Source organism: Aspergillus terreus, genomic scaffold, assembly GCF_000149615.1.
Source record: "Aspergillus terreus NIH2624 scaffold_8 genomic scaffold, whole genome shotgun sequence".
In the NCBI taxonomy this organism is placed as follows: Eukaryota; Fungi; Ascomycota; class Eurotiomycetes; order Eurotiales; family Aspergillaceae; genus Aspergillus; species Aspergillus terreus.
In genome coordinates, this window is record NT_165931.1 from 664,479 (window position 1) to 681,431 (window position 16,953).

The 16,953-nt window shown below is 52.5% G+C and overlaps 5 protein-coding genes across 5 annotated transcripts; 2 read left to right on the forward strand and 3 right to left on the reverse strand.

Annotated features, from left to right (window-relative positions):
* Positions 1-2,266: 2,266 nt before the first annotated feature.
* ATEG_05870 (putative telomere silencing protein Zds1) lies at positions 2,267-4,792 on the reverse strand (the record flags this gene model as incomplete). Its single annotated transcript, XM_001215048.1, has 2 exons — positions 2,267-2,476; positions 2,534-4,792. 2 exons carry the CDS (start codon positions 4,790-4,792, stop codon positions 2,267-2,269), a joined length of 2,469 nt encoding a protein of 822 aa, XP_001215048.1.
* Positions 4,793-8,200: 3,408 nt separating this feature from the next.
* On the reverse strand, positions 8,201-9,658 carry ATEG_05871 (SYLF and SH3 domain-containing protein; the record flags this gene model as incomplete). The annotated part of the gene is made up of 4 exons (XM_001215049.1): positions 8,201-8,222; positions 8,275-9,347; positions 9,412-9,515; positions 9,616-9,658. 4 exons carry the CDS (start codon positions 9,656-9,658, stop codon positions 8,201-8,203), a joined length of 1,242 nt encoding a protein of 413 aa, XP_001215049.1.
* Positions 9,659-10,435: 777 nt separating this feature from the next.
* Positions 10,436-12,587, forward strand: gem1 (ERMES complex Ca(2+)-binding regulatory GTPase GEM1; the record flags this gene model as incomplete). The annotated part of the gene is made up of 3 exons (XM_001215050.1): positions 10,436-10,445; positions 10,502-12,295; positions 12,544-12,587. The coding sequence occupies 3 exons, from the start codon at positions 10,436-10,438 to the stop codon at positions 12,585-12,587; spliced, it is 1,848 nt and encodes a 615-aa protein (XP_001215050.1).
* A 599-nt stretch (positions 12,588-13,186) lies between these two features.
* On the forward strand, positions 13,187-15,455 carry ATEG_05873 (WD40 repeat domain-containing protein; the record flags this gene model as incomplete). The annotated part of the gene is made up of 6 exons (XM_001215051.1): positions 13,187-13,191; positions 13,395-13,537; positions 13,607-14,531; positions 14,603-14,888; positions 14,959-15,156; positions 15,246-15,455. 6 exons carry the CDS (start codon positions 13,187-13,189, stop codon positions 15,453-15,455), a joined length of 1,767 nt encoding a protein of 588 aa, XP_001215051.1.
* A 699-nt stretch (positions 15,456-16,154) lies between these two features.
* On the reverse strand, positions 16,155-16,785 carry ATEG_05874 (GPI anchored serine-threonine rich family protein; the record flags this gene model as incomplete). Its single annotated transcript, XM_001215052.1, has 3 exons — positions 16,155-16,282; positions 16,346-16,626; positions 16,688-16,785. The coding sequence occupies 3 exons, from the start codon at positions 16,783-16,785 to the stop codon at positions 16,155-16,157; spliced, it is 507 nt and encodes a 168-aa protein (XP_001215052.1).
* Between the last annotated feature and the right edge of the window lie 168 nt (positions 16,786-16,953).

Genomic DNA, 16,953 nt, shown 5'->3' on the forward strand with positions numbered 1-16,953 from the left:
TGGCCATGTTGCGTTTCAGTCCAGCTTGATTCAATTGACAGGGATATTCTGATGGGTTGGGGCAGTCTATAATCATAGATCTACATTGTACCTGGTCAAGGACACAGATTACTCCGTACATGCTGGGTCATAACTACTCTCATCCAACACTACTGTACAGACGATCTGAAGACGGACGCAACTATCAGAAGACCACACGTGATTAATGCCTGTGCAATTAAATATCAAGCAACACTCAACGCTCAGGATATCCTTCGGTCCCTCACCATGTCAAAAATCCCTCCCCCTTTCCAACAATCCAACCCCCTCAAACCACCCACACCCACACCACGCGCCGAATTTGCCTCCGAAGTCCGCCCCAACCAATCATCCCCGTCTCCCTCCCAACCTGGCGCTGTGGGTGCTGTCCTGTATCTCGCGCGGAGGGGTTGACGGGGCCGCGGGCTGTCGTGGGTGGTTGCCATTTGCGAGGCAGGCTGAGGGCGACGGGCACTGGGTTAAAGAGCCGGAGGGGTTCTGCAATATCCTGCGGTTTCTGGAGGTGTAGCGGGCAGACGTAGTATCAAGCACCCCTGTAATGTGGATTATACCAGTGAACGACGTACACAACCCTTCTTGCCATCAGCCCTTATATGCATCTCGCCAAACACCGCAACGCACCTTCTCGCCTCGCCCACGAGCGTCTACGCCCAATTATATCACGTAAGTAACAAGCACGTGCAGTAGCAATCGCAGCGCGGCAACTCTTCAGCTGGAACATCCCGCCCCTCAATAGAAAAAAATACAGCAGGACAGTCTCAACCAGCAAGACCACCCACCCAATAAGTAAAATATTATCAGTAAAACCAACTCCAGGCGCTCCGCAGACTCCACCCGATCACATCTGTCTAGAATATCCACCCGAGGATAAACCAAATCGCCAGCCCCGCGCAGATGCAAATACCAGCGACTTTCATGACGGCCACGGTGTCGCCTTGTCGGGCCATGCGGGTGAGCCGGCTCGCGCTGCCCTTCAAGCTCGTGGAGAGGGACGAAAAGACCTGGGACTGCGTGATAGTTAGCTCCGGGCTCGAGATCTCCAAGGACGTGTCCGCGGACGACAAAGGGCTAGACCGGAGCGGGCGGGAGGAGGCAAACGCACCGACTGGTCCAGGGTCTCTTGGTCGCGGGCATTGTCGTAGATGTCGACTGTGACGGATTTCAGGGCGGAGACTTTGCTCGATAAGGAGTTGAGGAGGGCGTTGTTCTGTCTGAGGCTTTCGGTCAGCATGGGATCTCCATCGGCGATAGCCAGACTTCATCCTGGGGCCATCGCAAATGCCAGCCTTGAGGGCGGAAGAATAGGAGAAACGTACTGCTCACGTTCGTAGGCGTCACCCATCTTGTCGGAGGCGGGTTGATGACGACGGTTGCTCTGTATTTCACTCGGATTTTGAACTAACTCTTCGATGTCGGCTGAGAATAAAATCCCCTGTGGGTACGTATTTCCGCGAGGTTGGCTGTCTGCAATGGTGGAGTTCCTGGGAAGTGCGAGGAAAGGCCGTCATGACGGCAGCGGGCTGTGGGGAGGCGATCATCACGTGATTGAGCCTCGGCGTCTGATGTTATTTTTGGCACCTTCGGATATGCAATGCGCAATCGCTTTGAGATAAAGATCATTCATTAAGTTGAACTTCGACTTCGAAATTGAATCCTCGAAATTCTATACTGCATTCCATCCTCCAGCCAAACGCCGGCAATAACCCGATGTATCACCAGCTTTGGGCCACAAACAATTTGATACTACATACTAGAAGAAGGTTCGAGATCAGAACGAAAAGGCATGACCTCTTCAAATCTCAAATGCAATTCAAAGGTGTCAAGGAGCACAACGGGGGCAACAAAGCGTTAACACAGACTTGAAGTGAAATAAATCGATAACCCCAGGCGCTATGCGAACAAATGAACCCAAATCAACAAGCAAGGCAATGAGTCGTAGCATGCACTACCCTATTAGCATAGAGTATCCAAAGGGGTGCTATATAATAATGAGACAAACAGCATGCGAGAAATATAGAGATCCCCCATGTTGACCTTACGCTCTTCCCTTGGAGCAGGAGAGAATAGGCCTGTTGCTCACATTAACGGCATAAAAGGGAACAAAAGAAGGGTCGGCAAAAGAGGATCATTGTACAAAGCCATGAGAGAACTGAGCTCACAAAACAGGGGTATTCGTGCGCTGAAGAAGAAGCAAGAGCAGTAAGAGGAAGAACACTCCTGTTCCCTGTCACCACATATCGTCATCGTCGTCATCTAGCTGGCCGTCATCATGGTATGTGGAATTCCCATATTGATATTGCCCTGTGCCATAGACGTTGCCATTTTCATAACCGTGTTTGCTGCCGCGCGATTGCGGCCGGTAATGATCATGGGGATCGTCATTATACTCATACATCTGCGAATCGTCGTAGGAGTTGTCATTGTATTGATCCTGCGACTAAAACGGAACTGGTTAGCTGACATCAGAGAGGGGATCGGCGCGGCCGCGTCTCACCTCTTGATAACGTTGGTACTGGGAATATTCATCGGGTTGATCCCGCTTCTGGTGCCGTTGCGCCGCCGATGAAGCCAACATTAAAGGATGCATCTGCTGTACCTTGGCCAGGTACGAGTACATGAAGTTGCTCAGTAGCACCTGTGAATACAGGGCTCGCCGAGGATTCGCAAGCTTTATATGAGCCATTCTATAGATTGCTCTCTCCTCCAGAATGGAAAACCGTGTCCAAGGATAATCGATATCCGGTTTGAGCTCCCGCACGGGTGGGTCAGGCGACAGTGTCCGAGAGGAGCTTTTCTTGTGATGGCTCTCTCCGCTCTTCTTCCGGCCTCCCCCAAAGAGCGAGGAAAACAAACCGGATTCCTTTTCCTTCTTAGAGTCGCCTGAGGTTCGCCGGACGTGATCTTTCCGGCGCTCCTCCTCCAACTTGGGGTCAAGTCGATCGAAGGTCGAGCTTTCACGTCCACGCGGATTGTGATCACCAGAGGATGGAAGAACATTGGCCGTTTCGTGAACCTTGTCGACGATCTTGGCTTTGATCTTCTTCGCATCACCATCCTTGTCTTTTTTCTTTTCCTTGTCCTTCTCTTCGGAGCCCAGTAACCAGTGCCAGCTTGACTTACGGCCTCCCTCTGAGTCTTTTTTATCTTTCGACTTCTTCGTCTCTGCCTTGCGTTCTTCTGGCTTTCGCTCTTCTGGAAGCGTAGGGATAAACGAGAGGCTATCCGTGCGGGTGGTGTTTCCTGGGAGAGGCTGCGGGCTACTTGCGAAATCACTGAGGGTAGACGTAGTGTCTTTTGCGTGTCCCCGGCCATGCAATACACGTTTGTTCGAGCTGTGGTCGTGATTATGCGATGCCTTTGCAGGTAAGGTCGTGGACTGGTCATTGGTTGACCCACGCCCGGCAACTGAGCTGCCTGGTACACTAGAGCTGAGAGACGGGTTATAGGATTCAGAGGGAGGCGTTTCAATAATCTCTGGGATTTTTTGTTCCGCTGCGGGCGTGTTTAACGTTGATCTTCCGTTGGAGCTTATCCGGGAATGCCATTGTCGCGTCTGTGGTGGAGCGCTTGTCCGATCCCCCGGCCCTCCGGAAGACGAGTCATCTGATCTCTCAGGACTAGAGTGTGGATGCTGCGAAGGCGTATCGCGGGCGGTATTAGGGCCGTCCTCAGGAGTGGCAGGTTGAGTGGCGTCTACTGCCGCTTGAGCTCGTGTCCGACTGGGAGTAGGATCGGTGGACACGCGGGTTAAGCCGAGAATAGGCTGTTCTCCGGCGGGAAGAGCGGGCGCTATGCCTCCGTTCGTCTCTGATGTTCTTGCAATGCGCTTGGAATAAGGGAGTTTATCCCCCTTCTTCAGACTTCCAGCTTTCCGGTATTGTGTTCTCGTTGACCGCCTGAGACTGTTGCCAGGAGGGGCCGGGGGGAGGATCGGTATATCGTCGTCCGCGGATAGGCTGAGGTTTTGGATACCTTCCAACAAGGAAGAGGCGCTGGGGGTGCGTCCTTTCTTCGAGTGATCGACCAAATCCTCCAGTTGTTGCAGATTGGGGCTTTGTGACCCCTGTTTTGCCTCCGACCGCTTCCTTTCTAACCGTTCAGCACCATCTTTATAGCCATGGGAATTGTCGATTTGCTTTGATAGCATGGATCGTTTCCGTCTCAGGCCAGCATTCGATCCTTGGCGTTCCGGACTGAGGGAGGAGAAATCACCAGATTTCCGCTTGATGTGGTCTGCCTTGCTTTCGAGGAAGGACTTGAATTCTTTGGGGGCTAGCTCCGGATGTAAGCGCGCAGGGACCCAAAACAATCGGGAGGTATCATTCTCGTCGGCGGAGGGAGAGGACGGCACTGGAAAGTTCGAACTATAGCTGGGAAGATCGGGATCCCCCGTTGCTGCAACATCCATAGACATCCGTCGGATAGCCGCTAAGTTGTTCAATTCTTGTGCCACGGCTGCGGGATCGGACTCATAGTCGATATCGTTCAGGGGGAAAGACGTGGTGGCCGTATCAGCTGACCCGGGCGAAGGGAGAGTGTTAGGAGAGGTCGGACTGTTTTTGCCCGAGCTGGGCCGGGACTGTCCGTTTGTCTGTCGGTCATGGTTGTGATTCTGGACCCGTAACGACTGCGTGGTGGATGGGGACTCAACGCCGGCATGGCTCGGAGGGATGATCGAGATGGTTTCGGCAGAGGGCGACGATATGTAACTCAGGCGCTGAGAGCTTCGTTTGTCATAGTCATCTTCGTACATGTGGCCAATCGCTTCGGTGACATGGTGACTGGGGTCACTTATTGACAGTTGAGGCGCATGGCCTCTGCGTGTCGCGTATCCTCCGCTAGCCTCAGAGGGCCTCGGTGAAGTCTGGAGGGAAGAGGAATCGCGTTAGATGGGGGTTCTCCTTAAGGTAGACCGCCACGGCCGTCTGGCAAGTTGGCTGGGTATGGTCTGGTCTGGGGACGAAACAAAAGGAATCCGGTTGGGTAGAGAAGGGTTTATCGATAATCAACGAACGCACCTGCATGAGAGCAACCTAACCGGGAACCTTAAAAGGGCGATGTCCCAAACTGGGCTGAGGGCCAAAGGGCGACCGGAGTCTTGCCTCGTGGGGAGGTCACTGTACCACCTTGGCGGGAAAAGTTGGAAGCAAAAAGGTGGTCATGGAATCATGGACGCGGGGAGAATAGAAGCGCTAACGGGGAGAGAAAACCGCCAGGGTAGTGAAGAACAAGGAAGGCCGAAAGTGAGGATGATGCATTCGGCGACTCAGCAGCGTTCGTTTGACGTCGGTACCTGAGAAGGTGAGAAGGATTGGGTGGTCGTGGGGACGAATCGCGAACCACGGGAGGAGGGGAGGAGAGAAGAGGGGAGAAGATTATTGACGGAAAGACGGGTAGAAAGAGGTGAAGAAGAGTCCCAAGCACAAAGAGGAATTTAAGAAGAGCCAAAGAACGAGAGGAAGAAAGAGAAGAGGCTGACGATGCAGCAGTCTAGGCGGCAGGAAAGGTAAAAAAAAAGGCGGAGGAGGATGTTGCTGGCGGTGGTGGTAATCGTGGTGGTGGGCGTGTGGAGGACGGGACGATGAAGGAAACCGCCGTTCAAGGAGAGAGAGAGCGTAAGAGGGCCAGAGACGCAGCGGGTCCGTTTTGGTTGGCTGGGTCAGACGGTGTTGGTCCTATAATGAGGGTGGTCTACTGAGTGACCCAGATATAAGTAGGTACGATCAGACGATGACTCTGAAGCACTTGTGATCGAAAGAAGGAGAATACTCCAGCTCCCTTCTGCACATGAGTCTTATCATCTGCCTGGATACAGACTTGTTGTACGTACTGTCCTGAACAATGCCCCGAACGTCCCCAGGCACACTGTCAACCAAGGCGGCTTAGTCACCCCGGTCAGATCCACTCGGAGCCCGGATGGACGATCGGAAGTGGACTGGACGATCGCTGATCAACATCCCCCATACTCTTTAGCATGCTTTCTATTTCGGATTCGTCACTGTAGACGCCTAATCACGATCCAGCGTCAACCAGACGTGCTTCTCCAACCAAAAGGGAAGACCCTGGACGTCCAGATGCCAACCCCATCTACTCGCGCGGTCCTAAAAAGCGTACTAGGTCGCACTAAGCACTAGTCATGCAATGTTTATATCCACCTTTTCCACTCCATCGGAGATAACACCCAGAAATTATCATATAAAAAGAGACAAAAAAGGAAAATAATCAAGAAAAATATGACGAAACCAAAAGGCTCCTGTCCATCGGATCCAACTGCCGTCTCCCACAACTCCCATCCCATGATCACTCCGTCTACTCTGTCCTCTCGGTCCTCTATCGGGCGTTCAATCTCCATCGCCATCCTGACCGCCTCCCCCGGTTCATGCCATGTCCCGTGCAGAGCGTCCCCTCCTTCATGCAAGGGAATCAGCAGGTAGGTGGCGGAGAAGCTGTCGCAGAGTTTCAAAATTTCGTCACAGCTGTCGCTTTAGCTTCTCATCGCGGCGTCTGCACAGGAAAGCTGTAACATTCTCCGCTTAGGGTCCTCCTTATCAGATGATATCCATGTACCTAGGTATTAGGTACCTAGTAGGTAGTCTTCTCCGGTAACCCAGCTACATACGTAATAATAGGATAAGCAAAGACCTGCCTAATCGTCAGAATCGTCATCACGGCTATACAGTGAGGTACAACCTTTCCGAGCATCTGATTCGACAGGCCTTCACGGTCAGTCAATGCTAGCTTACCCTCATCCTTTTCCCGTGGGAATGAATCGAGCTTAGCTAGCAATTAACATGTACGAGAAGACCATCTGTGCAGTCATATCGAGAGTCCAGTTGTCCTTCCAGACAAGATCTCCGCATCCGAGCAGCCGCTTTCCTCGGTTAATGGAAGAAATGGATATATTGTGATCGTTCTAACTCGATCCCATACGACGCAGCTGTAGATAGCGGGCCATAAAGTTCTATAGATGGACGTCATAAGTAAGAAATGAGGGAAATAGATTAACACTCAGTTCATTAAATTACAAAGCAATGCATAAGATTTGAGAGAACCTGGGTCATACAGTTCAACCTGTGACTCCTCACGTATATCGCATCTTACCTCTCTACTGACTCCCTTCTCCTACACACCTCCTAATCAATCTAGACATATAAAACTCTCTACCACAGCAATCCCAAGCCACAGACATTGACAGCAATCCACCCCGCATTAACACATGCAGAAACATGTTGCTCCGCTGCAGCTATGCGTAGAGTTAGTCCCCCAGGACCAGTCATCATCCCTTGTTTCCGTGGCCGCGGGAGGCAGGATCAGGGTAGAACATCTCTGGAATGCTGTTGCATCATTCCTTTCTCGCCTATTCAGCACTCGAACTGTCTCGTGCCCATCTCCAAGAGACCTTATTGGCCCGGTCAGAAAGAATGCGTCTGGTGAGTTCGGAGGGTCTACCCTCCAATGATAAGCAGCAAAGGATAGAGCTGAAGTATTGAAGGAACCCTTGTACCTAGGTAAGCACTTCTTTAGCGCAGGGCTTTCCTAAGATGCCATTACATGGCGGGAGGAGACTAAGCCACTATCAAGCATCTCTGGCCCACCAAGCTGAGTACCGTAACTGCATTCGAACCACGTTCATGACCGTAAGTCAGATGACAGGAGATATTCTAGAAGGTGTTTCATCCTTGTCCATATGAAACACTACCAGCTATTCATCATTGATTGAATCGGCTCTGTAGGAAGAATGAACAAGCTGAAATTGATGCAGCCCAAACAAGACTGAGTGGTTCTAACATCCAATTCCTGAAATCCAACGAGGAAGATGAGGAAATCCGACGAATGCCAAAGACAACACACAACAATCAGATGATAAAGTCGCAAGTCAAAGAGGAGAGGAGTGAGTGTTAGTGAAGAGATAGCCTGCACTAGGGCTACCCCACACGAAGTACAACGGTGTTCTGATATGTCCTATTGCTTCCATTCCGGATGCGCTAACCCAGCGAAGCCAACTCCGGCGCTCATACAAAATCCCGGAAGTAACAAGGTATACAGCGTCCCAGCTTAAGGTATCCAGTCGATCGCACACTGCGGAGAAATGATTCTAGAAACAAAACAAGAAATTGTCGTTAAATGTCGTCTCGCATGAGCCAGGGAGTGGCGCCAACGTTTACGAAGCGTCGACATAGTTGCTAATCGCAACAAGTTAGCTTCCACCGACAACTTGGCAGTTAGAAGACTTACCTCGGGAAGATACCAACTCTGTCGCCAATGCGCCCAGTCCACCAGTCCTCTGCCTTATCCGTACGCTTGAGAATCGTGATGATGTCGCCCTTCTTGAATCCCAGGTCTCCTTCCTGGTCCGCATCAAAGGTGTATAGAGCGATTGCCTGGTCTTGACGCAGCGATGCAGCTCCGCCCGTCCGCTGGCCGAAGACGGGCTTAGGCGCTGTGGGTCGGGATGGCTTGCGATCTGAGTACACATAGTCGTCATCATAGGGCGCAGTGTTGCTCCGACTGCGGGTGGTAAAGCTGTCGAAGTTGTCGTTGCGACCATAACGGGTGGTGGCGGAGCGGCCAAGGTTCCCAGCCGGCCGGTCGTAGACATCGTCAGCCCACGTGTTCGCACGACGCGGACGATCGCGATACTCATAGTCATCGCTGCTATCGTTAAAACCGGTGCGTTCGCGCCGCATTCCCTCTCCATATGCCTCTCCCCGACGTCCCTCCCATACAACATCATCGTGACGGTCGTCGTAGATAGGGATGTCATTGTACATGGAGTCACCCTGCATCCTGGCATTGCCGTAGAAGGCGCGGGAGGTCAACACCCGCATAAGGGGCTCTGCGGCAGGGGGAGGCCGGATTGTACCGCTCAGCAACTGACGGGCTGATACGCGGCTGTTGTAAAGCTTTTCGTTTGCGTCTTTACGTTCAACCAACATACTTCCCTCCAAACTAACACCCGCGAAGAGTCCCTTCGTCTTGGAGTATGAAAACACGGCAGCGACACCTTTGGTGCTTGCAGCACCGGCAGCCTCGGCATTGCGCCCAACAGGTCCAGCAGCAATGGAAACGTTACCACCCAATGTGAGGGTTCCTACTTGCGAGAAGGTCCGTACGGCAGCCGCATCGTTGAGAATGAAGACGAAGTCGGTCAACTCGAACCCAATCTGACCTCCGAACCCAGCTCCTGCCGTGGCAATCGCCGATGGAGCGGACCACGTTCCATCAGCTAGACGGGCGACGACGATTCCGGAACCAAAACGAGCCGATCCCAAAAAGCCAGCTTTGAGAACGGTGAGGACAGCAAGACCCTAAGTGATGAGCCAATCGGTGAGCTATCGCCGGAAGTGAGGACGGGTGTTGGGGGATTCCTACTTTTGCACCGGCGAGAATCTCAGGAGGAATGACCTTGTCGGGACCAAAGGCTTGTCGTGGATCAACAAAGGACGCGAGAATTTTACCAGCCTTTCTACACTCGCCTGTTGACGGGAAACCGGGTCAGCGCGGAACTTCACGCAAACATCCCCCCCTCTCGAGAAATTGCGGGGAAACGGGGGAGGTAAGCGGCAAGAGACTTACTTCCTAGAGACGAGGGTAAGGGATTGTGAATCCCGAGAGGCATCTTGCGTGAGCTCGCTGGAACCTAGAAGGAGAGGATGACAGGAGAGTGAGTATGGGGAAGGGAGGAGAAGAGAAGAAGAGAAGGTTCGATAAGGATCTGAGGTTCTGCGACGGGAGTTCGTGCAGACAGATTGGGGGGGCGACCGGATGTGGACCTGACTAAAGGTTAGTTAGTTTGGTCGTAGAAGGTGACAAGCAAGGACTTCGTGGCCTGACCGCGTTTGGACCGCAACGTGGTCAAAGGTAGCAATGTTACTTGGGGAAGAGATACTGTCTAGTTAGGAGATCAGTCTTGCATATGATATGAAGTTGAAGAATAATATATATTGCTCGCCAGCTGGCGGGTGGAAGTGAATGTCTGGCTGGAGGCCGGAAGTGGCTGAGCCCGTTTGATGACGGAACAATGGACTTTGTTGGTCACCTCGAGGTCTTGGTGCGCATTGGCGTTCGGATTTGGGAGTATCGCAAATCATTTGTGCGAATAGCATAAATTTGAATGTATACATATTACTGGTCTTATAATTCAAAGTATACTCAGTAGTGGTTTTCCATCATACTCCGTTACTGCACACAGTCTCGACACCTGAGGCTTCATCGGCTCAGCCACCGCCGACTTCCCGAACGATCGTCACACCGCGGCTGTTGTTCCTGGCGACAACGCTCTTTCTCCATGGATAATTGATCGATTCATCAGCGTCGCTCCGGTTGACAATCCGGCGAGGTATGTATTGGACAATGATTTAAACGGGGCGTGTACAGTCGCCTTTCTTCATTCCAAATGGCTACAGGTGCGATGGGATAGATAACCTGCCTTACCTCCGACCTCCGCTAACGGTGTGTCCAGTCCGAATCTGCGTTTGTGGAGATGAGGGCACTGGAAAGTCCAGCCTCATTACCTCCCTGGTGAAGGGTGTGTTTGTCACCCACAAGATTCAACCCGTTCTACCTCAGATCACCATCCCTCCCACGATCGGAACCCCTGAAAATGTCACTACGACGACCGTGGTCGATACCTCCGCACTGCCACAGGAGAGAAACAATCTTGCCCGAGAGATTCGAAAATCCAACGTGATCTTACTCGTATACTCCGATCACTACAGCTATGAACGTGTCGCGCTCTTTTGGTTGCCCCATTTTCGCTCTCTGGGGGTCAATGTCCCTGTGGTGCTGTGCGCCAACAAGTCGGATCTGGCTGCGGACCACAGCGAAGCGCAAGTTATCGAGGAGGAGATGCTGCCGTTGATGGCTGAGTTCAAAGAGATTGACTCGTGTATTCGGACCAGCGCTCGTGAACATCGAAACGTCAACGAGGCATTCTTCCTTTGCCAGAAAGCGGTCACCCACCCGATCGCACCGCTATTCGATTCAAAGGAATCATCACTGAAGCCGGCGGCCATCGCAGCTCTACAGCGTATCTTCTACCTCAGTGATAAAGACCGAGACGGCTATCTGTCGGACAAGGAGATCAAAGAATTTCAAATGCGTTGTTTCGAGAAGCCTCTGAGCGAGGAAGACCTGGTTCACATCAAGGAGACTATTCAGAAGGCTCATCCAGCTTCCGTCACACCGTCCGGTATTGATTGCCGTGGATTTATTCATCTCAACAGGATGTACGCGGAGAAGGGCCGACATGAGACGGTTTGGATCATACTCCGCGCGTTCCAGTACACGGATAATCTTTCCTTACAGGAAAGCTTCCTGCATCCGAAGTTCGAGGTACCGCCCTACGCGTCGGCTGAATTATCTCCGGAAGGCTATCGGTTCTTTGTCAACCTCTTCCTCTTATCGGACAAGGACAATGATGGCGGGTTGAACGAAGCGGAATTGGCATCATTGTTTGCACCAACACCTGGTCTCCCCGCTTCGTGGGCGGATGGCTCATTTCCGTCCTGTACCGTTCGGAATGAAGCCGGACATGTCACCTTGCAGGGGTGGCTCGCACAATGGAGCATGACCACGTTCACTTCACCTAAGACGACCTTGGAATATCTGGCCTATCTTGGCTTTGAATCATCCGACCGAAGCAATCCCTCCACAACGGCGGCATTGAAGGTCACTCGACCTCGCAAGCGACGAAGACGTCCGGGACGTGTTGGCCGTAACGTTGTTCTTGGCCACGTTCTTGGTGCCCCCGGTTCGGGCAAGTCAACACTTCTCGATGCCTTCCTGTCACGTGGCTTCAGCACCACTTATCATCCCACGATCCAACCCCGGACCGCGGTCAACACAGTGGAGCTCCCTGGAGGTAAACAATGTTACCTCATTTTAGATGAACTGGGTGAACTGGAACCGGCTATCCTTGAAAATCAGGCGAAGCTCCTGGACCAGTGCGATGTGATTATCTACACTTATGATTCGTCCGACCCGGATTCTTTTTCCTATATTACCAGTCTTCGCGACAAGTACCCCCATCTGGAGGAGCTGCCTAGTGTATTTGTTGCGCTGAAGGCCGACTTGGACCGCACCACACAGCGGGCGGAGTATCAACCTCATGAATATACGGCCATGCTGAACATGCCGAGTCCACCCCTCCACGTGAGCGCGACCTGGAGCTCGATTCAGGAAGTCTTTGTGCACATCGCCGAAGCCGCCATGGAGCCCAGTACGGCTTTCCCACGGAGCGAGGAGGACGTGGAAGGTAAGTGGATGGCCTGGGGGATTGCACTGGGTGCGGTGGTGTGTGCGGGAGCTGCGGCGGTCATGATATGGCGCCGCGTCAGTGGGAGTGGGGTATAGCTGTATTCTTATATATTTTCGACCCGAAGCGTGATGGTTTCATGTTTGATAGAAGATAATGACATGAGCGATGCGTATAGCTCTGCTGCTCTAGCAAGTAGTTATGTAGTTGACTAACATTAATGTACTGCTGATGTAATCCCCTAGTAGTGTTAAGTAACTTTGGAGTTATGTACCAGGGAACCCCACGGTGAGTTAGATCCGCCGCCAGCACGCGAGGAAACCCAAAAGCCCGCCAACCCAACCCCGGAAATGCTCCTCTCTCCATCTAGGCGCCTGGGCCTCTGCCTCTTTCTCTCCCTCTCTCTGTCTCCCCGCTTCCTTCACACCCTCCATTGTACAGCTCTTATCCTTTGTACGGTCACGTCGTCTATTTAAGACACTGCAGAACCTCCATTACTTCAAACACCATATTCCCCTCCGATCGGGTATCGAAGGGATCGACAGTGATTGTGGTGTTGTTCCGTTTCCCCAACATCTGATTCCACGATACGGGTGTCACAACCGATCCAGTCCCTACTCAAGCCTTGGCTGCCCAGGATTGTATCACCTTCTATTCCCCAGGACTAAGGCATTTGACATACGTGTGGTTCTCTTATCTTGGTCCTCTCAGTCCGACCTTCCAGCACACCACGCCGACCCGAGTCGCACCACCACTGGTGCCGCTCGTGGGATCAGATCACTACGGTTCCTGCCTCCCTGACCTACCTTATCGGAGTTTGACCCTTCTGGTCCACTCGAACAATCACTGGTGGCCGTCTGTATTCGCTGATTTGTTGTCTCAGCTGCAACCATGTTGTAAGATACCCTCAGCCCTGAGCGATTTATCAACGGCCTATAATGATCCCCTATCGGTCTCCCCACATCACATCTGGAGGCACCTGTTCGCGAGCACGGATGCCCGCTTTCCCGTTCATCCCCAGGCGCACTTGTGCTTTATCGTCATAACCTCATGTCATACTGTGTGACTGCGACATTGTGCCCGCTAACTTCCAACCCAGTGTCCTACCCCCGCCGCCGCCCCGCTACACCATCCCAGTAGCCTACGCCGCTGGAGCGTCGAATGGCATGGCCGTTCCGGTAGTGGAAACTAACAATGTTATCACCAAACCGGAGGGCGGCTGTCCGCTACAAGTCGGTGAAGGTATGTTTAGTGTGTTGTGCATCGGCGCAGTTTCGTTGGAGATCTTGCTAACACCAAATGTCACGCCAGGAACGTATCATCTCCAGGACGATTTGCACTTAGCTACCCCTCCTCCGCATCCATCCGAGGCACCGATAATAAATCCCAACCCACTGGCGACGGTTCCTACCCCACCAACATCGGGCGTCAAGCTATCGTTGGTCAACATTGGCCCTCGGAATAAAAATCCCGTGTTCGCAATGAAGGAGAGCGTGTTAGCACCTCCATTTGGTGACGGGAACCCTGCACTCGCTGCTCCCGCTGTGAAAGACGGACTTAAGAGACGGAAACCGAAAAACAACATCATAAAAAGCAGCTCGTCATTCGTGTCCAGAGTCATTACGCACGAGGCTTCCACCAAGCGGCTCAATGACCGGAATCCGGAAGGCCTATTCGCATTCGCCAACATCAACCGCGCATTCCAGTGGCTGGATCTCGGCTCGAAACAGAAGGAGGAACCTCTCGCAAAGATTCTCTTTACCAAGGCCCATATGCTGAGCCATGATATCAACGAGCTGACCAAAAGTGCCTCACATATCGATGTGGTCATGGGTTCGTCGGCTGGTGACATTATCTGGTACGAACCTATCTCGCAAAAGTATGCCCGGATCAATAAGAACGGGGTCGTCTGCAACTCGCCGGTGACCCATATCAAATGGGTGCCTGGATCTGAGAACCTCTTTATGGCTGCGCATGCCAATGGTCAATTAGTAGTATATGATAAGGAGAAGGAGGACGCACTTTTTACTCCTGAAGAGCCGGTGAAATCTTCTGGCCAACAACCGCTTCAGGTCTTGAAATCGGTCAATTCCAGAAACCAGAAGACCAATCCAGTCGCCTTGTGGAAGCTAGCCAACCAAAAGATCACTCAGTTTGCCTTCTCCCCGGATCAAAGACATCTGGCTGTTGTCCTGGAAGATGGTTCCCTTCGAGTGATGGACTATCTAGAAGAAGAGTAGGACTGCCCCGTCTCAAGGCTACACGGTAACCAAATGGCGAGGCAATGATATGCTGACAGTTGCTCAGGGTTCTCGATATCTTCCGAAGCTACTACGGTGGATTGATTTGTGTCTGCTGGTCTCCTGATGGCAAATACATCGTGACCGGCGGCCAGGATGATCTAGTGACGATATGGTCCTTCCCAGAGCGAAAGATCGTCGCACGGTGCCAGGGCCATAACTCTTGGGTTTCCACTGTGGCTTTCGACCCGTGGCGGTGTGACGAGAGGACTTACCGATTCGGGAGCGTTGGGGATGACTGTAGACTATTGCTTTGGGACTTTAGCGTGGGAATGCTCCATCGGCCGAGAGCAGTAAGTCCCGTGCCCGTTTTTGCCAGTATGCAGAGATCATGTATGTGGAGAGCTGACGATAACCGAGCAGCACCAAGCAAGTACGCGCCAGCGGACGAGTATGATTACGTCCAACTCCCAGCACGCCAGTCGTCACCGAGCCGATAGCGCTGGCAATAGAGCAAGATCTGATTCTCAACGGACTGCAGACGGCTATGACGAATATGACCAGGCTGTTCGTCACCCCGTGGAACCTCGAGCACGGACTGCTCTACTTCCACCCATCATGGTAAGTCCTGCGCGTCATTTTTCGGCATTATGTAGCCTGTATCAGCTTTGGCCTTTTCGATTCTCTGGGCTATGCTGATTGTTGGACAGTCGAAGGAAATCGGCAGTGATCCCATCTGCTGGCTCGGGTTCCAGGAGGACTCGATCATGACTTCTTCCCTGGAAGGACACATCCGCACCTGGGATCGGCCACGAGAAGGCATCAATGACACCTACAATGCCCACGCCTCCTCTTCAGCGATCAGTGCTGGCGCCGGTTCAGGATCCGCTGTCGCGAATTCAGCCCGGGGCTCCCTGTAGCCTCTGCAAGCAATCAAGCCATCCCTTCTGTAAACTTCTGTACATTTGTCGCCACATATACCCATTTGAATATATAAGTTGTGCATCTTGCATATGTACAGCAGTGTTTGTGTCTGTGTGATATTTATAGCGTGGAGCAAATGCGATTGTGAAGATCGTTGGTGCCAGCCATCGGATTTGCAACTACTCATTCTCTTGTGATTATTGTTTATTATTGTCCGGATAGGAATACACTTCACCCTGTATATGACTTGTCATATAGACCTGTTTGCTGATTTCATAAGTTCGCGCTCTATGATCTACACGATCAGCCTGCAGAGTACACCGCAACATGGAACAGATGCATATATCAGACTGGTAGTAGGAGATAGGCCACTCGCCTTGCATAATCTATTGCCTCACCCGCAACCCTGCGCAACTCGGCTACGGGAACACGTTACGTTCGGAGTCCTTGAATGGGAATGACCCCTGCAAGGCCTCAAATCTCAAAAACTTCAAAATAATATATTAATCCCACTTTCATTAATGGATATGAAATTTGTACCTTGGACTTGGTTTTTCTTAAGTAGGTACTCAACCGAGCCAGCCAGGCGTATTGCCAGCCCGAAGCAATTATAGCATGAGAAAAAAAGAAGTAAAGAGAATTGAAGAGAAGTCAACTCGCGGACGGACTAGACCCATAACTAGTCATATCCCGCATTACACGATGAGAGCCAACAGGCCCATGGCGAGGGAGCCCGCTGCTGGGACAGCGAGTGACGCAGACCCGGCCGTCGAGCTGGTGGCCGCGGGGGCGGTTTCAGTCGCAGAGGCGCGAGCGGAAGTCGCTGCAGCAGAATCATGGCGTGTCAGTGATACAGGGCTCTCGGCACATCCGCGATAGGACTCACCCGTGCTTGTGGAGGCGGAGGGGACGGTGCTGGATGGTGGAGCAGAGGAGTAGTGCTTGACGCAGGGGCGGGCAGAGGGCTTGATAAGGCGAGAGCGGGAAGGTTGTGTGGCAGAGATGTAGGCAGTCTTGGTGATTGTGGTGGTGGTAGGAGAGTGGATAGAATCTCGCTTACTCGTCTTGGGGGGGTCGGCGACCCGCGTCACGTTGAACTGCTGCGACTGGGCCAGGATGCCGGTGTTGCGCTCCTCGTTGGAGATGATGTTGATCTGATAGCCCTCGCTGGTGATGATGCTGTCAGTTGGTTGTCTTGGGTGTTAGAGCGCGGAAGAGGGCTACGCACGCCACAGGGATGCCCCAGAGCTTGTCGACCTTGTAGTGGCCTTCGGAGGCCTTGACGCCGTCGGCGATCTGTTTGTTAACGTTGGGCTGGCCGTTCATGTTGACCAGCTCGAGGGTGATATTCTTCGGGTCGGATCTGGTCTGGTCAGTTGGGGTTTCTTATGCAGATGCGTTGGGGTTGGATGTCGACTGACTCGACGGATCTCCATTTGATATCTACAGGCTTGCTGAAGTCGACCTTGTCGCCCTGGGCGGGACTGGTCACGG